This window comes from Diplotaxodon limnothrissa, linkage group LG6 (assembly GCF_057381915.1).
Source record: "Diplotaxodon limnothrissa isolate DT_005_m linkage group LG6, D_limnothrissa_male_GT1.1, whole genome shotgun sequence".
NCBI classification, from domain to species: Eukaryota; Metazoa; Chordata; class Actinopteri; order Cichliformes; family Cichlidae; genus Diplotaxodon; species Diplotaxodon limnothrissa.
Genome location: NC_140601.1, coordinates 1,698,603 through 1,723,874, shown reverse-complemented (window position 1 = coordinate 1,723,874; position 25,272 = coordinate 1,698,603). Strand labels below are relative to the sequence as shown.

At 44.0% G+C, this 25,272-nt stretch overlaps 1 protein-coding gene across 2 annotated transcripts; it reads right to left on the bottom strand.

Moving 5' to 3' along the window:
* Positions 1-2,259: 2,259 nt before the first annotated feature.
* tesk1a (testis associated actin remodelling kinase 1a) lies at positions 2,260-20,206 on the bottom strand. 2 transcript variants are annotated; one of them, XM_085355441.1, is made up of 11 exons: positions 19,935-20,206; positions 9,540-9,661; positions 8,866-8,914; positions 8,248-8,394; positions 8,004-8,086; positions 7,548-7,638; positions 5,347-5,430; positions 4,953-5,039; positions 4,758-4,851; positions 3,053-3,497; positions 2,260-2,950 (listed from the first exon to the last, which is right to left on the bottom strand). In XM_085355441.1, the coding sequence occupies exons 1-11, from the start codon at positions 20,139-20,141 to the stop codon at positions 2,260-2,262; spliced, it is 2,100 nt and encodes a 699-aa protein (XP_085211567.1). In that variant the 5' UTR covers positions 20,142-20,206. The 2 variants fall into 2 exon arrangements, with proteins under 2 accessions (XP_085211567.1, XP_085211566.1); XM_085355440.1 differs by having other exon boundaries at positions 2,260-3,497.
* Between the last annotated feature and the right edge of the window lie 5,066 nt (positions 20,207-25,272).

Here is a 25,272-nt window from a genome sequence, read left to right as displayed (position 1 = left end):
GAATCACATTCCTTGGTAAAGCAATTTGACAAACTAACCAGCTGTAACAAACACTTTAGTTACTAAAGCTGATAAAGTAATTTTAAGTTAAGTTCAGCTAAGTTACCATCAGCCCGAGGAGTTTGAATGCATCACTCATCCTTATCCAAATCAAACTAGCATTTTGTTACATGGGCTAGCTTGCAATTTGCATATGTTAGCAGGAACGCTAGTACTGATAAAAAAAAAATAAAAAAAAAAAACAGAGGAAAGACAGAAAAAACAAATGTTCCTACTATAAACTGAATGCCCTGGCAGTAGAATACTGACAGTAGTTTCAGAGTTTACATTTATGAGAGAGAACTAACATTCCTCTAGCTAATGTTAGCTCACGTTAGCATCCCTGCCAAATTTCTTGTTACTAAGTATAAAAGCTAGTTGTTTAGCCTCAGCTGATTTGCTATTGTCACTAGCAAAATATTATGTGAAGTTACATAAATGGTTTTTTTGTCTTTATGTGAAGTTTGTGAAGACCTTGATGTTTGTTGACATTCCTGGATTTGACTTCTAAGCTAGCACCAGCAGCTCTATATGTAGTGGTTTACACATTTGCCTAACACGTGAATGGTTGTTGGTATGAGACCAAGAGTACAGTCTATCTCTGCCTCATAAAGGGTATAAAATTCTGCCAAATCAGAAACACAGAGCCATCTGCTGTGGCGACCCCTGGTTAATAAGGGAGCAGCAAAAAGGAGCTGTTTCTTTAAAGCTACCCTTAGCTAGTGTTGGCACTAGGAAGGGAAAACAAGCAAGGCACTTGGGAGTATAAGCATCTCATCTTATGGACTTCTGCAGAAAATGGAGGTCTGGATTAAAAAAAGAAGAAGGTGGTAATTTTAATAATATTATTATCAAAATTGGCAGCACTATTGCCTTTCAGCAAGAAGGTCCTGAGTTCAATTCCACCATCAGGCCGGGGTCTTCCTATGTGGGTTCTCCTTAGGTAGAGGCTCCTTCCTCCCATAGTTCAAACACATGCAGTTAGTGGGGTTAGGTTAACTGGTAACTCTAAATTGCCCATAGGTGTGAATGTGAATGGTTGTCTGTCTCTATGTGTTTGTCCTCTGACAGACTGGTGACCTGTCCAGGGTGTACCCTGCCCTTTGCCCTAAGACAGCTGTGATAGGCTCCAGCGACCCTGACAAAGAATAAGAGGATGGATGGATAACCAACATCTAACTTTCTGCATTGGAGACGTTACAGTCCTACAAGGTGTGACATCAGCTGCTTGCACATGAAAATTTCAAGTTTCTAATTAATGTTAGGATACATGTGTCATCAAGGGAGTATGCCAAGTTATAAATCATTTACTGATTAATTACTACTCATAAACACAGTTAGCTAATTTACACTTATTTTATTAGAAAACTGATTTTTCCCAATTCAAATGTATTATTGACACAATCTTTGTGAAAACTAAAACATCTAGAAATTGTCTATACAGAGATGTAAATAAATAATTTAAATAATTTAGCCATTTAGCTCTCGTCACTCATCACTGAGGACACAGTATAAAATATGGATGTAGCTTCCTGTTAGGAAAAATGAAGCCAATGTGGAAGTGCCTGTAAACCTGCATTCATCTCAAGGGAGCCGATGATGATAGCTGTGGTTGCAAAAAAGATTTCCAGTCCTCTGGAGGCACTTTGCTGCCGAGTTCAGTCACTCGATTTGACGTCATACTGAATAAAAAATGGAATCGATTTTGTAAGGTGATTATGCCACGTTTCAAAAAGGAGGATTAGCTCGTTGGCTAATGACTGCCCAGTTGGCAAGTGGATTCAGTCAGGCCTGCCCCTCTTTGTCACATGTCTGGAAACCAGTTCCACATAGAGCGTGTTTGCTTCAGTGGAGATGGGAGTTCAGTGTAAGCCAGACTAGCTGCTCTGTCTGAACGAGCACCATTCCAGAGGCAGTAACGTTAACCCTGACTGGTTAGATGTATAGATCTGCTCAGCATACAATGTTGGAAGTAATAAAGTAAGCAGCTGAACCCTGGCCACCTCTTCCTTTATGCCACCATGCTTCTCACTGTGACAGTTATGTTTAATCCTCCAGCCCAATAGATGGCGCTCTAATCAGCAGTGTGTTAGCACAGGCTACAGTGACTGCACAGCTGCTAGAGTCAGTATTAAGCATTGAGTACCCACTACATTTATTGTTTATGCCTTTGTCCACTTCACTTTGCCACGAGTTCAAAACAAGCACCTTCGAGGATTCTTACGACTGGGCTTCTGGCAGGGAGCGGCCGGGCTCACACGACACAGAGGGCCCCGCACCCACTAATCCATTTGTGTTGTGACACAGTAATGTTTTGGTTGTGACTGCTGACGACGAAGCGCTGCCACCAGTTATGGTACCGTTGAGGTTCCGGTAGGGCCGCTGCCGTGGTAACGAAGCCCTTCTGCGGGGGGCAGGTATGGCAGCTGAACCACGGAGGCACACCGAAGGGAAACTCAGGCCTACCAGGCAGCAGCCTGGACAGGAAATTGCCTCGTCCTGCTCAGAGGGCCCCCTTGGGTCTGAGGACAGGGCTCCACTGTAGTCACTTGAGCGGCCTCCTCGACCCCACTGCACTTGCTGACTGATTACCAGGCCTGAGCCGTTGTTGTTGTTGAGTCGTGGCAGAGGAGGCAAGGCAGACGTTGAGAAGGGAAGCCGCCAGCCCTTGGTCCGTATGGAGTTGCAGGAGGTAGAGGTGAGCAATGGTCTTTCAGGTGTAGCGTTCACGATCCTGTCTGTTGCCTCAGGAGATTTGGTGCAGTCCATGGCTTCTGTAAAACTTATGCTCTCCTCCTCTTCTTCGTCATCTTCCTCTTCCAATCGCTCCAGAGACACCATTTCCAATTCTACAGGAAAACCAGGATCCTCTGCCACCTGTATTTCCTTTCCAAAAGACTCTCTCCTCACACTTGGCTCATGTCTCATGTCTGCATGGTCAACGTGCAGCCTTCCTTGTATTCTCTCTGAAACCTTCGTCCCCTTCCTTGTGTCATCCTTCATATCCTCCCACGTCCTGTGCTTCATGGCCGCCTCTCGAGCGTCCTCATCCTTTTTTTCTTCCTCCCCCGCTGCGTGTCTGGGCAGAGCCACAGTCCGGCTGAGCTCTGGGGTGCAGGGCAGAGACTGGCACCTTCTTGGAGGCACTCTCATCCCTGACGCTTTTTTAAGAAGGTGGGGGGAGGTGCACATGTCAGGAAGTGCAGGTAGGGTAAAGGTCAGCGAGATGACGGACTTGCTGGGAGTGTCCAACAGTTTGCACCGTCCTCCGTTTAAGTCCTGTCTGAGAGAGAACGGGTTGACCCTTGCTGGGGTCCCGAGTAAAGGAGAAGGCAGGCTTCCTGGAGGTATCGTGTCTGACTGGCTCCTGGCCAAGCCTTGCCATAGCTGAGTGTGGTCCGCAGGGTGATAGGGAGAGCTTCGGCATCGGTACGGGCTGACGTCTGCTGCCACAGGCTCTAACCAAGGGAAACAAGGTGGAAGATGGAACAAGAGTCAGAGAGCACGACAGGTCACGAACCACAGAAAATACAAAGACAACATAACGTGTAAGAACATTCTTTTTTTCACTGGCAGCAAGGCGGCATCACCCCGTGACAAGGTCTCGCTATGCTCCTCTGTCTTCTCTTTGCCCTCACCTCCTACCAGCTGCAGCCAACGGCTGCTCTGTCCTCAGCCTCGTTCTGCTGGAGCTCATTATTATTGCACTGGTATCATTATCCCTCGTGTGACTCACAGGGTAACGTCACATCGTTGGGTTCTTTTTAAATTTTTGACAGGAGATAGATAAAACGGAAAATAATACCTCACTGTAACTGCTCTTTACCTGCCTCTTCTACAGTGCTGCAGCTCCAGTGGTGGCCAATGAGCCGGCCCCAAAAGTGAGGCAAAAAGTACATAAAGTACATGCAAATGAAAAATACATGAGTCTGAAAAACAGTCTGCAGTGTAAAGACCTGACTAGGCTCCATCCTGCAAAGCTGATCCATCAGCTTCATTGGTCAGAACACCCTGAGGTCTGTTTGTTTTAATCCGTGTCTCAAAGTATTCAGACCAGCATAAAGGTTTGAGGACCGAGCTACAAACATGTTTATTATTCTGTAAGGTCTTTCCTTGATGTGAAAAAAATATGAGCTATAATTTCATAGTTTCATGTATGTTTCAGACAGCAACTCAACATATATAGCTGTGACTTATTTATGTGCTACAAACATCCTTAAACATCCTTTAAGACTAACGATAGCATGTTAAAGCTTTACGGTCAATCAAAGGCAGCAGGTGAGGTTTTGTCTCCTTGTTCAGAATCCAGCTGTAGTAAATAAAACTAAGTAGAAGCTCAGTTTTCACAAAAACTACAGTTTTACTTTGGATTTTTACTTTTCGAGTTTTTGCTAGAACATGTTAGCATCCCTAACATCATCAGCAGCCTCGTTCCAATGCAGTGCAGTTTTCAGCAGCAGCATGGCAGCTGGGCTCAAGCGGTGACAGCATGTGTAGTTCTGTATTATACATCTTTGTTGATTAAAACATGAGAACAACAATGCAGCAAGATGAAACACGAAACCCGGTTAGCTGTGGCCGTGATGTCTGAACATGCTTCAAAGCATCGCAGGGACACATCAGGGGGTCGGGCTTTAACCTGCTCTAAGACCCAGAGAGAGTGAAACATTCAGAACAGTAGAACTTTAAAAATAAGTAGATAAAAAGGGTCTTTTTACCAAGTGCAACAGGCGTCTCTCCCTGCTGCTCTCTCTCCAGGGCCTCCAACGTGAAGACGATGTCAGAGAACGAGGGTCGACTCTCTGCATTCATCTGAAACGACACAGACGAACAGAGCCACGGTTTAGGATGCAGACAAAGCTTCAGTAGCTCCCGGTCGTGTTTGGGTTGTGACACGCTGTGCGTATACTTACGTTACAGCAGGTCACGGCGAGATTAAAGAATGCTGGTGGGCAGTCCCCGGCCATGTTCTCGAATGCATCCACATCCAAACCAAAGTCCTAGAGACAAACACACAGCTGGGAGAGTTAGCAGTTTCAAAATGCTTCAGGTCAAAGCTTTAGCCTGGATTAGGTCTGACATGTCCCACGCCGTATGACTGGTTTTGGGTATACGTGAGCTAACCCTGTGTATCTCTAGCTCAGGTGGGCCGACTACTAATTGGCAGGTTGGTGTTCAGCCTGCATATCACAGGACGCTGAACCTCCAGTTCCTCGAATGCATCCCTCACAGTGTGAATGTTAGATAAGGTGCAGAGCAAAGTGCTGTATGAATGTGCGTGACTGTGGGGACAGATTTATTTCCTACCTCTGTCCTCGGTAAAAAATCAGGATCAGCTTCAATCCGGCCAATGATCTCACACAGGATGATGCCATAAGCAAACACATCCACCTAAGAGAGAGGAGGTCCCGTTAGTTCTGGCTGTGTTAGGGCTCCAACTAGATTTCATACAGAAGTAAAATTCAAAACCAGACGGATGAAACTAACTCTTAACATCATCAGATGAACATGATGTCTTTGATCAGTTCCATGTGAAACAGGCAGGTATTCACTCATACAGGTCGAGGTGGCAGCATCGTGCCCTGGAGCTAGGTTGCTGCCAGTTGTACTGGAAACAACCTGCTAACAACAAATTATTCAACTTCACCAGTTGAAACATGGATAACAAACATACACCAAAGCTACTTTTGGAATTGATAAAACAGGAGACTAAGCTTCTGGAACAGCATTCCCAAAGCCCTGAAATCAACCTTATTGGAAACGTGTGGACTAAGCTTAAAAGCGGGACTTTGGCAGGAAACCAACTCACTTAAATGAGCTCTATGAAGTCTGTCAAGACCAAAAACAAACAACCTGGAGAATTTGGGGGCAGAGTCTAATGGTTGGTAACTTTAAATGCAATTACACAAACATGACCTTATGATTGACAGTTACACTGTGGTAGATTTCATTTTACAGTAGGTTTGTCTGGGAAAGTTGTTAGGCTGCTTTGGTACAGTTAATGTTAAGTAGAAGTATCCATTCAGTGTAGCCCTTATTAAGGTTTCCCCAGTCTCACGTTTGGATCGATATCTGTGATCCGGATGTAAACGAACTGATCAGGTCTTTGATGACGTGCTATGATGTGTGCATTGATTCTGACATGGAGAGCTAAGATGAGACGACGGCAAAGGGCTGTATAAATGTTATTTATACAGCGTCAAATCAGAACAACAACTGCCTCAGGGTGCTTTATATTATAAGGTAGAGACCCTACAATGATATGACCTCTATGAGCAACAGTGCTTTGGCAACAGTGGGGGAAAACCCTCCTTTTTAACAGGAAGAAACCTACAACAGAACAACGCTCTGGTAGCAATCTGCCGTGACTGGGTGGGTGGGGGGTAAGACAAACATACAAAGGGATCTTTTAGCTGCTTTGTATGTTTGCAATAATGTCTGCAATAAATTTCATCTTCACTGCAAACTCGACGTGGCTGAAAGAGGAAACGGCAACGATGCGTTTCCTATCAGCGTCTGACTCTGACTGGGGTCCCTGTCAGCTCAACTCCACATGCAATTGGTGAACGGTGTTGAACTCAGAGTGAGATTAAGAAGGAACATTTCAAACTAAGAGAAAGGAATAACCTTCATTTTTGGTCATCTGTTGGAAGAACGCTCAGCCACAGACTGTGGAAACACTTCACACATGCTTTTATGGTTTCAGGGGGAGTCAGAACTGAATTCTGAATCTATTACTTGTTGTAACTTTGTTGCGATTTATTGTTTTGATAACAGCATTTTGGTTATGTGGTAAATGATTTCTTGCCAGCCACATATTTAGCGAGAGCTGTTAATTATAGATTTCATTTTCTGCCAAAAAAGAGCATTTAATACTTATTTTCATTCGAGACTTCATTTCCCAGGATCCTTTGTTGTAGAGATGGAAGTTATTCATATTTAACTAAAAGGTTTGCGGGACCCATTATGATATGTTGCTCTGATGTTGGTCAGTTTTTGTGTTGTACACCCTTTTTCGAAGTCTTATATAAAGACTATCGCTTCTATAACTGATGTCTGACCCATTTTTCTTGGATCAGTGGATTTGCCACAACATTATGTGGCTTTGCTTGGCTGCTTATACTGAGAAATGTTCCTATAGTTACACATTGTTGTAGCAGCTGCTAGTTACAGCACACAGTTAGCACAGTTGTAAGCTAGCCCCAACCCATCATATGTGACTGTGTGAAAGGATACTGGTCACTCAGTATCCTGCGTTTCTACAAACGCACAAAGACAACACAAATACCAACATATTCAAAATAACAAGTTCAAATAAAAAAAGAAGAGAAAACAGAGGGTAAGACAAACACGAGGAATCCAGACAGTCTGTTAACATCAGCTAATATTAGCCACTGGCTCGTACCGAGTAAAGAGTTCATTGCTTATAATTAAATAAAGGAAGGAGGGTCACAAAAAGATTACACTCTAATACTGTACTCCAGTTTTACAGAACCAAAGACGCTCACCTTCTCGTTGTAAAGTTCTCCTCTCAGAACCTCAGGGGCCATCCAGTACGGAGAGCCCACAATGGCCAGAGGCTGCTTCTCTGAACCTTCACTGTAAAGAGAGGGGAGTGGACCGGTCTGTCATTAGGAACCTAATGTGAATGCTCTTCATGATCTATCTAATCACACTTAAAAAAATCCTGCCAATGATCACTTTGTAGATCATACATGAAAACAAGGAATATAACGTTTGAATATTAATTCCCGTTTATTTTAACGTGAGAACGATCAGAGCTGGAGTGGAGAATCGCTGGATTTGACTTTTTAATAGAAGGTTACGATGTTTCCACTTTCCTTTTAATGTCTGGGACACATTCTGGTACCTGTGCACAAACAGACCACGCTCTCTAACACAGACAAAACAGCTGCTTTGATCAAATTTATAGAAGCTCAGGAGAGAAAAGATTTGTCCTGCACCTGTAATCAGGGATCTTCTCTGCCAGGCCAAAGTCTCCCACCACAGCAGTGAACGTGCCATTCTCACAGCGAACCAGACAATTCTGCAACAGATAAACAGTCGAGAAATGAATATATGCAAACAACAGCTGGTAAAAACAGTCTCATTCTATAAAGAACAATGAGAGAGACAGAAGTACAATTTAAAAAGTTTCATTTTTGTCGTCGCTTTCATCAGTGCAGGTACGCGACTCGTGTGCCGTACCTTGGATGTGAGGTCCCTGTGGAATATGCCCTTACTGTGCAGGTACTGCAGTCCTCGGGCGATATCCAGAGACAGAGCCATCCTGACTCCCCACGACAGATACAGGTCACTGTCCAACAGCTGCTCCAGGTTACCCCCGTTTATGTACTGCACAGAAAGAGACGATAGGGTGAGCCAGACACAAGCAAGATCCAGAAATGCTGCAAGCTCATTTATCTCAAGAGGGAAGCTGTCCTGTGGTCTGACCAACTCAGGTGCCATGTCTCCCACTGTAAACCAGTCAGGGGATTCTTCCCAGCACACAGTTTAAAACATGTGTCCCAACCTCAGACCTGCTACCCAGTGCAAGAATTCACTGCATTAAGGAAAATATATGAATCAGGAAAGCTGCCCAAACACATGCAGAGCTGCTAAACGTGGGCTGGTTTAATCCCCTGGTCCTCCGGGGACCCTGATGGGCCTCTCTAAATGGGACTTAGCATTTCTTGCTTTTGAATGTTTGAATGTCGTCTTTGCACAACTTCTAAATGAATATAGGAGGAGAGACATGAGAATAAGGTGTAGCTGTGGAAACCTGGAAATGTTGTCAGCACGAAGAGGACAAAACAAAAGTCTTACCTCAGTCAAAGCGTGCAGCTGACCTTCATGCACACAAACCCCGAGAAACCTGACAGGAAGTCAAGAAACACGATTTAATCACTTCTATGTGTCAGTAACCATGGCGCCCATCCATCGATGGACAGCTTGGAATGTGTTGATGTGGCACCCCCTTGTGTCCCTCAGAGGAACGACAGAACATTTGTGTCACAACTTCAAAACTTTAGACTTTGTAAATTGTTATTATTACACATTTTAAGCTTCAATATGATTTGTTTTTGATCGGCCTTTTATGAGGGGAAATGAGATTTCCATTTTAAAGTCTACAAAAATAAAGTGTAAAAAACCTTTTTTTGATTTTTTCTTTTGAGTGAACCTGTTAAAATGTGCTGAAGTTAACTCTGGCAAAGGTCTTATTCATGCAATAAATATAGAACAAACATTAATGTACAACATATACACAGTGCTTTTAAAAGCTATTTGCCCCCTTGCTCATTTGTATCTTTTTGGTATATGTCACACTTACATATTTCAGATTATCGAACAGATGTTAATATTAGACAAAGATCAGCAGAGTAAATACAAAAAGCATTTTTTAAAGGATGATTTTATTTATTTAAGGGGCAAAATGTTCTTCGAATCTCACTGTAATCAAAATCGAACATTGAATTTTTAATCAGCACATTTACACCTACCTAAGAATGTTGGGATGGCACAGCCTGTTCATAAGCTGCACTTCTCGTAGCATGTTAGCTTTGTTGCTAGCCAGCGTGTTCATTTTCAGTGCCATGACCTGCCCTGTGATCCTGTGCTGCACCTGGTACAGAGAAAGAGAAAGCCAAAGGCAGAGAATGATTGTTCACAGACTAACAGTGTGAACGTCTCTCCACCTCTGCTTCAACAAAGTCTGCCACAAAACCTCAAGTTGTGAAATTTAAGACCAGCATGTAACACAATCCTGTAACGTTGGACCCCGAGAACGCTGATTCTGTTCATCTGAATGTTTCATTGGGAGAAACGTTTGGTACAAGTGACTCGTCACAGCTGCACATTTTAGCACAATAGCCTCACGAGGCCATAAACTCTGTCTCCCTCGCCTTATTTTGATACGTACAGTTTGAGCTGCAGCTACAGTAGGTCATGTGGTCACCAGGGTCACTGACTGGTGTTTGCAAAGTTGATACAGTGTCTGCACCTCCAAGCACTTGCATGCGTTTGTGTTTGTGTGCGTATATTAATAGTACAGCTAATAGGCTTTCTGGATTTCCCATCACTCCTCCTGATCTGCACAAATCCACTGGGCTGCTACTGAGCAGAGCGCATGTGTGTGCACGCACGCACACACATACACACAACCAGTGCTTGTTAACAGTCTGAATGGCCCGGGAGTCTGGAGGTGTGGGACCTGATTGACCTAAAGCCAACCAGGGGGCAGCGGGTCAAACAGGTGGTGGGCGGGGTGTAGGGGACACCTGTGATGGCCCTGGTTTACCTGAGACAGGAGGACCTGGTGATGGCCTCCAGGGGGGGCAGAGGGCAGCCAATGACTTTTTAGGCGGTGTTAATGACTCTCTGTGCAGCCTTCCTGTTCTCAGTCGTGGCTCCTGAGTATCAAACACCACTGAGGAGCTGTAGAAGGCCAGCAGCAGCTCCTGGTCCAGGTTATTTTTCCTCGGGGGAGGTGCAGTCCCTGTAAGGCCTTCTTTACTGGGTGATAGTGTTGTGGGTCCAGCTGAGATCAGCAGAGATGTGGGTGCCCAGAACCCACCAGTTCTCCACTTATAATGAGAGGGGAGTGGACCTGTCTGTGCCTCCTGAAGTCCATTATGAGTTCTTTGGTTTTAAGGATGTTTAGCTTCAGGTTGTTCTCTACCTCCACCCTGTACGCCAGCTCACCTCCATCAGAGATGCTACTGTTGAGTTGGGTGCTGTGATTGGACCTTCAAACTGACAAGAAGGAGACTTAAGTCCTGATACTGATAGAACGTGTTTATTGTAAAGTAAAAGTGAAAACATATGAAATAAAAACTGTTAAAGACTAACACTGCAGCAGCTGTCTCTGCTCCTCTGGTTGCATTTTGTGTGGTCTTTGTGCTGTTGTTGCTTATTGTGCACTGTAATGGAGTTCTTACACGAATAATATGCTCTGCTGTGTGACACAGAAAATCCAAGAACTCTACTGTAGTTTTATTGGGTGAAATTAGTTAGTAAACATGTTATTACTGTGTTTGCCACTTTCCTAATTTACTTTTTTGTATGTTTGTCACACTTAAATGCTTCAGACCATCAAACAAATTTAAATATTAGACAAAGATAACACAAGTAAACACAAAATGCAGTTTCCAGATGAAGGTGTTTAGCCCTGTGTTAAAGAGTGATCGCCTTCCAAACCTAATAAGTGGTTGGGCCACCCTTAGCAGAAGAACTGCAATCAAGCGTTTGCAGTAACTGTTAATGAGTCTCTTGCAGCACTGCTGGCCCACTCATCTTTGCAGATTTGTTGTAATTCAGCCACATTGGGGGGTTTTCAAGGATAAACCACCTTTCAAAGGTCATGCCACAGCATCTCAATCGGATACAGGTCAGGACTCAGCCATGCAGAGGACTCAGAGGACTCAGCCATGCACAGGTAGACTTGCTGGTGTGTTTCGGATCATTGTCAAGTGAGCTTCAGCTTGAGGTCATGAACAGATGTGCGGACATTCTCCATCATGTTTTGGTAAACAGCAGAACTCGTGCTTCCATTTACCACAGCAAGTCTTCCAGGTGCTGATGCAGCAAAACAGCCCCAGACCATCACGCTGACACCAACATATGTTACTGTGGTATGATGTTTTCTGAAATGCTGTTACTGTTACTCCAGATGTAATGGGACACACACCTTCAACATTTGTCTCGTCAGTCCACAGAGTGTTTTTCCAAAAGTCTGGGCTAGGGCTGGGCCATATCATACCGTTCACGGTAATACCAGTATAATGTTGGGCAATGATAGGAAAATGAAACATGGCGATAGAATATGGGTAAAATGCACAGGCGCAGTGCCTTTGTTTACATACGCACACGGTGGCAAAAGCATGCCGGCGACGCAGAATGAGGAGGGTGAAAGTGGATCGTTGAATGAAACGATGAACCTGAACTGGTTTGTAAAAATGCTGCAGCTTCACTGGTGTGGAACTGGTTTAGCTTTCGTCCGTCAGATACACAACAAAGCACTATTTTTGGTAGCGCATGCTAGCGGGCCGTCGTTATTACCGTGTTGTTTGGAAAATACGGCGCACTTAAAATCAATCCTTTGATTTTTCTGAAAGTCGACAGAGCCCCTTATAATCCCGTGTGCCTTATGTATGAACTCTGGTTGTGTTTATGACCTCGAAACGATTTTATGTGCACGGCGCTCGAAAATCTGTCAAATGTTTCAGTACGACTTTGCTAAGCTACGAAGCCGCACCGCTTGATGGATTGTGGGAGCGTTACGGCTATCGTAGGCGGAGCCTCGCGGAGTGATACGTACTGTGCTTCAACATAATGTTACCGTATTGTGTGTGTATAAGCTCTTTTTAAGTGTTGTGGATGTTATACATGGTGATGCTGAGGATGTGTCGGCCAGTTTCCACTGGAAATGCCTTTTGGTTAAACTGTCAGCGAGGAGTTTGCACTGTTACATTTTTATATAACTTTAATGCACATAAAAACAGCTGCTTGTTTAAGTGAAAATACATTGATGGTTTTTGCACTAATAAAGTTGTGGAGTTGTAAAGTATTTTGTCTCGTGTCGATTATATCATCAGTTATATCGTTATCGCAAAATATCATGATAAATATTTTTGGTCACATCGCCCTGCTCTAGTCTGGGGGATCATCAAGATGTTTTCTGGTAAACGAGTCTTTATGGTTCTTTTGCTCAGCAGTGGGTTTCGTCTTTGAACTCTGCCATAAGAAAGACTCTGGGCAATAATGGCCTGGAGTCATGAACACTGACCATAACTCTCTCCTGTACTCACTCTACACCTACGGCTGCACGGCCACTAGCAACTCCAACATCATTGTGAAGTATGCAGAGGACACTACAGTGGTGGGTCTTATCACCAAAGGTGATGAGACGGCTTACTGCTGTGCCATTGAGAGCGTCCTCACTGGATGCATCACCACCTGGTACGGCAACAGCACCGCTTACAACCAGAAAGCTCTCCAGAGAGTAGTGCGGTGTGCCGAAAGGATAATTGGAGGTGAGCTTCCCTCCCTCCAGGACATCTACAGGCAGCGGTGCCTGAAGAAAGTGAGGAGGAACCGAACCAGCAGACAGAGCCTTTTCCATCAGGCCATCAGGCTGCTGAACACTTCATAGACACCTCATCTTCTCTTATCAGTACACTATGCACTCCACAATGTAGATGAATGCCATTTGTCTTGCACATTTTCAACTGCTAACCTCTGTAGGATGGATGGATGGATGGATGGATGGATAGATGGATAGATGGATGGATGGATAGATAGATAGATAGATAGATAGATAGATAGATAGATGGATAGATGGATAGATGGATAGATTCAGTAATGCACACATATTCATTCTTATAATTCTCAGATTCCCATCCTTATATTTTGCTTGTTCTTCTATTATTGCATTTTGCACCTCTGTTGCTTGTGAAGCTCACACACAACAATGACACTCGCAGTGCTGTACCAGTGTACATGTGATGTGACAACAAAACTGGTTTGCTTTGATTTTGATTTGATTTAACTAAGGCAAGTGAGGCCTGCAGTTCTTTGGATGTTGGGCTCTTTTGTGACCCGTTGGATGAGTCGTCGCTCTTTCAGCTGTTCCATGTTTTCATCATTGGTGGATGATGGCTCTCACGGAGCTTTAGAAATGGCTTTATAACCCTTTCCAGACTGAGAGATCTCAGTAACTTTGTTTCTCAGCTGTTCCTGCATTTCCTCGGATCGCGGCATGTCGTCCGGCTTTTGAGGATCTTCTGGTCTGCTTTGTCAGGCACGTCCTATTTATGTGATCTCTTGATCTGGAACAGCTGTGGCAGTAATCAGGCCTGGGTTTGGATTTTTGTTCCCCCTTTATAATTAACGCCTTCAATAACAAACTGCATTTTCTATTTAGTTGTGTTATCTTTGTCTAATGTTTAAATTTGTTTGACGGTCTGAAACATTTAAGTAACAAACATACAAAAAATAGGACGTCAGGAAGGGCCAAACAGCACTGCAGCAGACCTCATCTGTGTGTAGCATCTACACAGTTTATAGATGTAGCTGACTCATCATGCTTGCTACCATTATTTGATTATTAGAGCTCAGCCACGTTGCTGAATATGCAATCTTAAATATGTTGTCTTTAGCTACAAAACAAACAAAACAATAAACATGGAAGAAGTGCTCCCAGCATGTGGTAAAATTATTAATTACTTTAACAAACATGCATTTGTGAAACTTAAACACACAGTCTCATTTCAAAATGGAATAAAAGAAGTGGACACGATGCATTTGACCCTACGGTCCACCCAGTCTGTCCCCGCTGGTCCCCATGTCCAAACCTAAGAAGACCTGCACAGCAGCCATTGCTTTGCTTTTACCTCTTAACCCTCTCAGGCTCAAATTAAACTTTTTGTTGCTAATGCACAACCAAGTCCTGCAGTGGTACTTCTGAGTAAAAGAAACTCATAATTTATGTATGTGGGGTGATCAGGTTGTTCATTTTTAACTGTTGCAAATCTGCAACGCCTGCCCTGAGAGGGTTAAAATGTGACTTGTCCTAGAGAGCTCTGCACAAGAATTAAAATGTGCACAAATGGCAAATAAAAATCTTGAATTTTTTCCTTTTTAGAGAATGAAACCATGCGCAAACTGAGTTTTCTGGTGAGCAAACAAGAACAAGCTGCAAAATATCCAAGTTTAAGTGTGGAAAAGCATTCATTCATTTAAGTGTGAGACAATTAAACTGGTGACGTTTCCACACTCACGTCTGCACTTTCACACTGACAATAAAAGCTTTTGCTCTTTCTTTGGCTCTGGGGGGTAAATCTTTGGCTTAGAAGAAGAAAAATCTCCACTTTGTATAAACCTCTCCCTGAGCAAATAATAAGGCGTGCTGCTTTGCATGCCTTCACATCTTCTTGAGCCTCCGCTCAGGAGGCGATCACTCATGTACACACACGGTTACCTGGAAGAAAAGTGAACTGTGGTGCAAAAGGGGAAAGTTGTTGATGCCCCTAAATGTGCGTCCATCCATCTTCTGCATATTTGTTATTTCTTACAAAAAGAAGTATTAAAAAAAGAAGGACTGAAATAAAGAAAGAAGGTTTTACACTCGGCTTTTTGTGTAACAGCACCAAGTTTGCAGGCATGCGAGCAGCAGACACAAAGCTCTACACTGTAGTCACACAGCAGCTTTACTTAATGCGATTGAGCTGCTCTACTTTGGGGGAAGTGATGCAGTGCAGCAGGAAACTTCACGCTACAGGTGCAGCTGTTTACAATAATGACACACATGCTCGTAACTATTCTGTCTTTAGCCAGGTTACATGTAGAAATGTCAGCTGTTTGATGAGCTCTGGAAACCCAACCACATCTGAGACTTTTTGAATAATCCTGGTATCAAACCACACGTGTGAAAGTTGACCACACAAGTCTTGGTACCACATTTAATGAACCGTCCCATTTACCCAGGCTAGGACTACAGCAGCTTGTGACCACCCTCGGCTGGGCTTGTGTCTCCTCTCAACCTCTAACCAGTGCTCCTTTGCATGTAAGGCAGACGTCTTATACGCATACATAATAGGAGGCCGTTGGGGTTCTCTCAGTCATTTAAGGACCTCTACCTTACAGCGTGAAGGCCCTGGGGCAACTGTTGTTGTGATTTGGTGCTTTCACAGGCTACCATTAGGACAAGGTGACAACCTCACTGGGGGTAAATATCTGGAACTTCACATCAGCTGTTTGGATGAGAACTGAAACAGTCTTTGGAAAAATAAAAAAAGGATGCTGGCAGCCTTCAGCTTGCCTGCTGTAGGTGCAGCATCAAATATTGCTTGATGTTTGGTAAACCAGGGACAGACCTTGCACTTGCTTACCTACTGCAGAGTAACGGCTATGCAAGGTTTAAGGGAGCTACATCACCAGGCACTAACCGAGGCAGTCGTGTCAGCCTCTATGCTGAGCGTCACTGAGAGCTGTCAGCAGCTGATGCAAACCTCAATCCATGGATGAGACAACATCCAGGGCTGGAGGCATCTGTTGCTCCGCCCCATGGAGTTTTAAATTGCACACATACCATTCACTAAATCTGACCACAGGAAAGTTTCTGTTTCTATACGAGGCTAAAATCAGAAATGTAAAATGTAGATTCAAATCAATGTTTTACAAGCTAACTCGTGTATTTCCGAATAATATTTTTTCTTTTGGGAAATTGTTAAACTGTGTCTTTGCTGAAAAGGAGCTATGGAGAAGTTTGCTAAGATGTCAGTCTGACTTCTGTACAGTCAAAAAGAAATAAAAGCTCTAACACTGACTGACTGACACAGGAACAGCTGTTTCCTGTATTTGAAAACTCAAGTAGTTAATGAGATATTTCCAATTGATGATGCCAAATGAAGAAACATGCTAATTTAAGTGTCCACTGCTACGCTGAATGAAGGCTTTAAAGGAAAACTTTGCCCGTTTATTAAAAAACGAGGAGCGATCGTCAGTGAGGAATCACTCATCTGTGCTGTTCTGAACATTAACACAAACATAAACACACTGGAGTGAAGACCTGCTGTGAGTGGTTTGCTGAATAGCTGCGATAATGTTTTCTATTCCTGGAAAGGAAGAAGAAAACAAGTCTTAAAAGCTTTGCACATGTTTGGTTTTCCTTTGTCTCCTCAGTTCAATACAATCTCATTTGTATATCACCAGTTTATAATGGTTCATAATGGTTCCCTCATACAGCACTGAAATCAGATGATCTCCTGCGATGACTGTGGGGAGGAAGAACTCCCTTTTTAAAAGTCAGAGAGTCTCTGATGGCAGTCGGTGCTCGTACTATCTGAAACAGGTTCCATGTAATTGCTAACTTTGAGTTTGATATCAGACCGACAGCAGGACGACTCCTTCTTATGGCAACATTGACGCCAGGTTTCAGTGACAGCGCTTGACAATACCACAACTTTGTCATGTTGGATCAAACAGATACTGTCAAAGTTCAACTTTGACGACATCATTTGTACTAAAAAAAAAAAAGGTGAAATTGCCATAATATAGTATCGTGAGTGAAGTACAGTGATATCGTGATAGCGCTGGCAAAACCTGGGGTAAGTGTCCTGCAGTCACCAGTGAATTTATTGGGGTAGCCCTTCCCATAGCCACAGATCAACTGGCACCAGTTGATGTAAATCTGGTCCGAGTGGGTACCGGAGCCGTAAAACAGGTCCAAGCTTGTGCCTCGAGCACAGCTGGTGCCACTAATAACTCAGAGTTGGACAAGTTGGAAAAACTCCTCAACAGGAAATGAAATCCTCTCAGGAACACTTTGATCAATCAAAACCAAACTGCCAAAATGGGCCTGTGACTCCGCCCACACACATATGCTCTGTTTAACCTTCTGTATCCCACTGTTGACTAATAACAACTGCCACTGGCCGACAAGCGTATACCACAGACTGGAGACACTTAATCATAAATTAGGATTAAAAACAGATATATGTGCATCAAATAGTTTCCATGTTTCCCCGACAAATCAAAACACACTGGCTGTAGTTTGTATCCTGTCAGAAGGCTGTTTAGCTCCGCTGTCAACAAGCCCAGTGTGAAGCATCCATGTCTGTGAGGCAGTGAAACAGGTCAGAGAGCGTCTGCTGCAACGATAACCAAGGGGTGACGAGGATATCCCAAACCGCTGGTCTTACTGAAGCTTTGAGGTGCAGCATCGTCGCTCTGACGTCATCAGCAAGTAAACTCTCAGATGATGTGCCAGTGTAATCAGACCCTTTATCACAAGGAAGTGTGGCTTTTTAAAGACACTGTGGGCTGCATCTGTGGTCCTAGCATCACATCACAGGTGGCTAGCTGTCAGGTTTTTAGAGACTACTTTATTTTCTCTATAGAGAAGGGTTGCACATCTAGTCTGCTGGCAATAACTGCAAATATATCATGACTAAATCATTCTGCATGTTTATGCACAGTTTCCTTCATTACAGCTCTGACGTCAGCTAAGGAGGTAAGGGCTCAGGTCAGGAGGAAGAGAATGAGGTGACGAGGGAGCAGTGGAGGAGGAGTGTGATGAAGCTCATGCCATCCAGCCATGTGTTGTTCAGCCAGCTCCAAACTACACGGTCATTCTCTTTATTATGGTCTTGTGCTGATGATTGACTAACTTTATTATTCAGCTCATATACAATTCAGTTTTATTTACACAGCGCCAAATCACAACAACAGTCGCCTCAAGGCGCTTTATACTGTAAGGTCGACCCTACAATAACACATACAGAGAAAACCCAACAATCATATGACCCCCTATGAGCAGCACTTTGGTGACAGTGGGAAGGAAAAACTCCCTTTTAACAGGAAGAAACCTCCAGCAGAACCAGGCTCAGGGAGGGGCGGGGCCATCTGCTGCGACCGGCTGAGGTGAACACTTCTCCTACACCCCGCCCATCTAAAATCCCACCGTACCCTCATGGAAAATATAAATTAACACTTTTCAGTGGTTTATTCGATACGTTCAAGTGTTTCCTTCAAAGTTCTGGACGCTCTGTGGGAATACTAACCGGGTACAGAGGGTTAACCTGCACCAGTTCATATTTCATTTAGTCTCACAAACACTACAGTGCAGGGACACATGACTGTCACCAAGGGTGGCTTTATGTGCCGTCACATATTCTTTTCAGGTTGTGGATCATGGCATAAGTAATAAATCAATAGCTTATTAGCTGACAACAAAGCATTACTAATAACAACTGCAAACTCACAGCAGGAAGAACATTTTAACTGTCTGATGTCTAATAAACGACTATAACTTAGAGTACGTGACTGAAAATCACCTAAAACTAAACTAAAAGGCTAAAAATGATCCGGGGGAGCAACTGGCTGTATCTATGGCAACAGCACGGCTTCGTAGTACAAGAGTCAAGATGGTGCACTGACCTGTCGGCTCTCCAGCTGTCACCGAGGAATGGAAAACAGAAAAATACAATAAAGACGACCCAGGACTATTGAGCAGCTACGATCCTCTATTAGACAGCGGGCCCATAGTCCTCTCCCAAACATCCAGGTACTAGTCTGGTCCCAGACTTGAACCTTCTCTCGGAGAATAGAGGGGGATGCTGCACAGGGGGAATCACAGCCCTGTCCCAAGAGTTTGAGCTGTACAGCTGCCATCAAATTACAAACGGGCTAATATTTTCCTTAAATGGTCCGTTTTCTTAGTTTAAAAGTTGTATTTCTTTTCTGTGTTCTACTGTGAATAAAGTCTGTGAGTGACAAAACGAATCGTGTCACTGCTAAACCCTCAACTCTCCAAATGTGGTCTTTTTGCAAAGTCTTATTAAAACGTGTGCTCAGAGAATCAAAAATTCACGTGCAGGAAAATTCTACTTCAGAAACATCTATTAATACAATAAATGCCATCCTACTTTCCAAACGCCTGTCAGTCTGCATTAGTTGACAATAAACCTTTCACCTCCAACATCTAAAGCTAGCAGAAATCTAGCAAAAACAAAAGCAGGACAAACTGATTTTCTCAGCAGAGGAAACTCATCTGTAAAGGCTATAAAGCAGAGCAGGGAGGGCCGGCGTCCTGCAGGTTGTAGATATCACCTGAATCACATGATTAGTTCATCATCAGGCCTCTGGAGAACTTTAAGACATGTTGAGGAGGTCATGTGGATCATCTGTGTTGGGTCAAGAACACATCTAAAAGCTGCAGGACACCGGCCCTCGAGGAGTTCCCCACACCTGCTATAAAGTGTCAGACCCCAGCCACTGTCTGTCTATCTGAATGTGTGGGAAGATGAAGGAAACATGGCTTCTTCACGGGGGGATTATGGGGCACACCAGCAGAGGACTACTCTGACGCTGCAGTTGACTCAGGTGAGGTCACATACCTTGAAGACCTCCGAGAAGAAGCCTGAACCGATCTTCTCACAGAAGAAGTCATCGATGCGGGCCAGGCTGGACACAGCACTCCTCAAGGCTCGGTACGAGGAGGGCCGGATCCGGTTGGGTGCGTGGATGCTATGCAGAGCTGGCTCATCGAGGCTGCCGTGACCCTCCTCAGGGTCACAGAAGCAGCACTCGGAGTGGTAGTCCATAGTGCTGACAGTTCTCCAGATGCTCTGAAACCCTGATTCTCAGACCACCGCAGTCCTCGGGTACGAGGTGATGGTGCCTCCCACCATCATAGTGTCACAGAGACCAATGAGCCGACAGTATTGTTTAACCACGACGCTGCTGTGGTCGCCCCAGTGTGTGCTGTAGGTTACTGCTCAGTTTATGTCCTTCTTCCGTTACTGAGCCAAACGTCTCATCTGTTCATCACCCCCCCATGCTGCCCCAACAGCTCCTGCCTGACAAAGTTTCAACTCGTTCAAGTCACGCAGTGTTTGGAATTCCCGCTGCCCATGAACGCCTCCTCAGCGTGTGGGTGAGAGAGGAGGCTCGGTTCCTTCCGTCATCCCGCACGTTTGATGGATGCCGCAGTTCCACGGCACCGGGAGCCGGCCATACACGCAGAGCCCTGCGGAAGCATTAAAGGCACATTATTAGGAACAGCAGCCCTTACGGTGGCTGCAGGTGGATTTACAGCAAGAGATCCGCATCACCGCGTATCACTGCGCTGTTTGCGCCGACGAACAAGAGCTCGGGCCCATCTCCGACTGGAACCATGACACCAGCAGCCAGAGTGACCACCACCTCCACCCAATCACATCGGGCCGGCTCCACCAGACTGCCTGACTAACTAAGACTGACAGGCCCCGTTAAACCTGCTGCTTTAGAATAAAGAGTCCCGCTGATGCAGCGTGCTGAGCCTCCCTGTAATGCGCCTCCCTCGCTGCTGATAACGGGAGCTTCCACAGGCACAGGTAGACACGTCGGTGTGACCGGGGACGTCCTGCGCTCCGAGGACCGGAGCATCTGCTGCTCCTAATCCCGTGTGTCTCCGTGCTTCGCCGGGAGCAGGCTGGGACGGATACCACAAACGAAAGTGGCCGAACCAAGCGCCCGAGAGGCACTCGGACTGCTTCCTGCTCGACACTTCACAGCAAAACTCTTAATCGAGTATTTATTCAGTGTGTGTGTGTGTGTGTGTGTGTGTGTGTGTGTGTGTGTGTGTGTGTGTGTGTGTGTGTGTGTTTGATGGATTAGATTGAATATACAGCAACAAAGCCTAAGCTGAGTTACTGAGTTCTGCGGCCAACAACACAAACGGAAGGTTTGCAGAGACAGAGGGACTAACTAACGCTACAAAACAGGAGTGTTTACTGGGAAGATGCTTTCTACGTGATGCATGTATGGAACAAGTTCGGTCAGGACAGGGCTGCTTAAACCTACACGGTTGCACAAATCACACAACAGGTTATTAGCAAGAATATTATTGAAAGAGTTGATACATCATCATGCTTTATGTGGTAATATTTGGTATTTCTTTTTTCTCCATTTTTGTAAGGTTACCCTGAGGGTTCAGTTCAAGACTCTTATTTTGAAGACCAAGTGGTACGACTTCCTTTATACCCCCCTCTCCCTCCCACCTCTGTCGAGCTCAACACTTGGCACAGACAGGACGGAGCTGTGATTGGAGAAGATGGGGAGGCAGAGGCTAACCCCAACAGCTGATCTGAGGTCCGTCTGTGGCGGGAACACTTGCGCCTTACTACAGGAAACCGATCCCGAACCAGCAGTTGAGCCGGAAGTGCAGCAATGACACACATTTTGAAATTAAAATAAATAAATGAACAAACCGATGAAGAAAGATAAACGAACAGATGAAATAAGTATTAAATAAAAACGAAACACAGCAGCTGCTGTAACATGACATCATTTATTTTGGAGGATCATTTCTCAGTTAAACATAAAAAACAACCCCCACCATATTCATAGGAGTGACGGCCCCCCACGCCCCCCGGTCCTCTCTCTGTGTCCTACTGACATGTTTTTCCTGTTCACGTTGGCGGAAGTGATGAGGGAACTATCTGCACACCAGCTACTGCACCATCAAACAAACACATCATTACAGTGTAAATTCAGTGCTTGAAATACAGCTCATGTGTTTGATATAAGGCTGTGAAATAGGAATAAATAAAAAATAAATAATAATAAAAGATTTTTAAAAATAAAATAAGCAAAGGGTTAAAAATGATGTCAGCTACGAGGATGACATCATGGGTTTGGATTCACCAACAGAGGCAATGTTTCCCTCTTTCTATGACATGATGGAGTGAGCAGATATATTTGGAAAAAATAAAAAATAAATGTGGAAATAACTGTATTGGAAACAGGTGTGAATAGAAAATATCCACTGATTGTAATAATGTCACTATAACAGTTGTTAATTATTGAGCAGGTCATGGAAGAGATCTCAGAACCGCTAATCAACATCTGCATCGCATCAACAGGAAATGAGTCATGTTGTGCTGTAACTGCAGATACACATCACTAGAAATATGTTATTAGAAAAGTTCTGAGATAAACATAAATTACTCTCTGACAATCAATACAGATTCAGATCACACAGTTACACATCACCAGCATTAACTGACTCAATGAGATTACAGGTACAGTATGCATGAGTCTTTCTAGAGCAGGGGTCGGCAACATTCTGATGATGAGTGCATCTAAACTTTCCTCAGAGGTCAGTGTGCCATATGATTGCATTAGCAATAAATGTAATAATGCTCTATATCAACAGTTACACACTAGATAGAACCACTTTATAGGATTATATTTGTTCACAGATGTTGGCAGCTATCAGCTACTTAGAAAAGCATCCTGGTGTTATTTGTCTCTCAGAAACAGTTCATAACTTCAACTCATTCATGTCACCTAAAAGGTAAACCTGTTTCTCCATCACAGCTCTGATGATTCAGTAAGGACATCTCCTGGTTTCATCTTCATGTTTCCCTCTCACCACATATCCAAACCGACATCATGACCAGCAGCTTTACAGCTGTGGCTCCAGCAAACATCAGCTGATACTAGAAATTAATATTAAATAAATTATAACAACAGCTGATCAAGCTTAAACGTGCTGCTGTTGTTTAGCGCGACATCTGCTGGTTTCCTCTTTCTGGCGCAAAGTGGGCGATAAACAAACAAGAGAGAAAAGCCGATCAGCTGATCATTGATCAGTTTCATGATTGAAGTAGAAACAGGAGAGAAGAAGAGTCAGCTGTGCAGCGTAACGACAGAATAAATCCAGCTTTGTGTCTTTTTTCATTCTAGCTGAAGTCCGGGACAAACTGTTCCTTTCAGCTCAACATGAAACGCGTAATATTTTCTCTGAATACGAGACGATTCTGTTTTTTACGGGACGGTTGGCAACTCTGCTAACTAACCTTATGAATAAAGTTCACTATCAGTAACATCATAGCACCCACCCAGCTGTATAGAAACTCCGTCATGCTAGCTAGTAGCAGTACGAGTTATTGTAACTGACTGTAAAAAGTCAGCACAGCTAAAATAAACTCCACCTGAACTTGGTTTATATCTGACCCAGATACACTGCAGGTCAGAACTTCTTACCTGATGTTCAGTTCACCTGACACTCGGCCGCCTCGGGGCTCTCCTCCTGCCTCACCTTTCTCTCATCCACCTGTTGCCTCTGTGGAAGCTCCGCCACAGCCACCACCAAACAACTGAGTTATTTTTACACATCTGCCAGCATCTGGCCAATCCACCACCTCTCATTGTTTATACTGTTATAAAAAAAATAAAAAAAAAAACAACCATCGGGCCACCCAGTCCAGCTATGGTCGTGCCATCAATTATCCTGGCACGCGTGCCTAGGGTTGCCGACCCCTGTTCTAGAGGGAGGGGTGAAATTATTGTTATTTAAGCGAAACACTGTGACAGGAAATGACAGGAAGTTGAGAGAATATTCCTCATTAAGCTTGGAAATTTCTTGTGATGTCCCCCAGGGGTGGTCTGTAATGGAGCCAATACTGTTCATTGTTTATATTATGTGATGGACCAAGTTGAAAAACAGGAGGAGTCCCAGGAATTATTAGAAAAATATAGTTTCCATTTATTTAACCCCCAAAAATTATATTTACAAGACTAATAAATGTTGAGCTCATAAAAGAGGTCAAAGAAACAAAACTGAACTCAGGCAAAGACTGCAACCTTAACAAACCAAATGACTGCCCAAACATACATAATTGACCTAAACATGAATGACATACAAGGGTATATATAATGGCTGATCAGACCATTGTGACACATGAGGGGTAACAAACAAAACACAATCATAAATCACAAACGATGCAGTACAATCTAGTTTGTTAATAAACTAAACACTAAAGAAGAAAATCAAAAACCCCATTAAACCCTAAACTCAAATATTTAATTAAATACAAATACTTTGTTTTTAAAGTAAAGAAAACACACATTCCCCCTTCAGCAGGAAGTGGTGGTGTGGTCCAATTATCTTCCTTTGTATTTAATGGTTTCAAACCCTGGCTACCATCTTCTGTCCAGCAACTCCCAGTGATGATGGCAGGTAAGAAATAAAAAGACAAAAGTTAGTCAGAAAGCAAAGAAATTTAGTATGAATACATAAGTAAACTAAATGTGCGCGCTTACAAATAGAACAGATGTATCCAAACCAATCAATGAAGTTATTGGCAACTAAAATGTATTACTATGTTCAAATGAAGAATGAAAATACAAAAGTTACCAACTTTAGAGTGTGGCCATGGGTTTGGCCATCACACACCCCCCCACTTCTGGATCTTCCATCAGGCAGCGAGAGAGGTAATCAGCAATGGTGTTGTCTTTACCAGGGATATAGTGAACCTTAAACCGGTATGGCTGCATAGCCAGATACCACCTAGTGATTCTCCCATTAGTGTCTTTCATTCTCTCCAGCCACTGCAGGGCTTTGTGGTCAGTTTGAAGGATGAATTCTCTTCCCAGCAAATAATATTTGAAAGAGTCAAGTGCCCATTTAATGGCCAAGGCTTCCTTCTCAACCGTTGCGTAGCGGCTCTCCCTTGGTAGCAGCTTACGGCTGATGTAGGCGACAGGATGTCGATCCTCTGGTGGTCCCTGCAGAAGCACTGCTCCCAAACCCTTTTCAGAAGCATCAGTCTGCAATGTAAAGACTTTTGTGAAATCTGATGAGTGCAGAACGGGGTCCTTACTCAGGGACTGGCGAAGGTCTTTGAAAGCTGCAACAGCTTCAGCTGTCCACCGAATCTTATTGGGACATCTTGAGCCAATCCTGTC

Bases quoted from the DNA above. Each gene is read 5' to 3' on its own strand.
- tesk1a (XM_085355440.1), bottom strand. From the start codon at position 20,141: ATGGACTACCACTCCGAGTGCTGCTTCTGTGACCCTGAGGAGGGTCAC. The intron at 8,395-8,865 runs GTAAGACTTTTG...CTTTCTGTGCAG, and splicing joins AGCTGCACGCTTTGACTGAG to TACATAAACGGGGGTAACCT. The intron at 5,040-5,346 runs GTAGGAAATAAA...GTTTGTCTCTAG, and splicing joins ATTTTTTACCGAGGACAGAG to GACTTTGGTTTGGATGTGGA.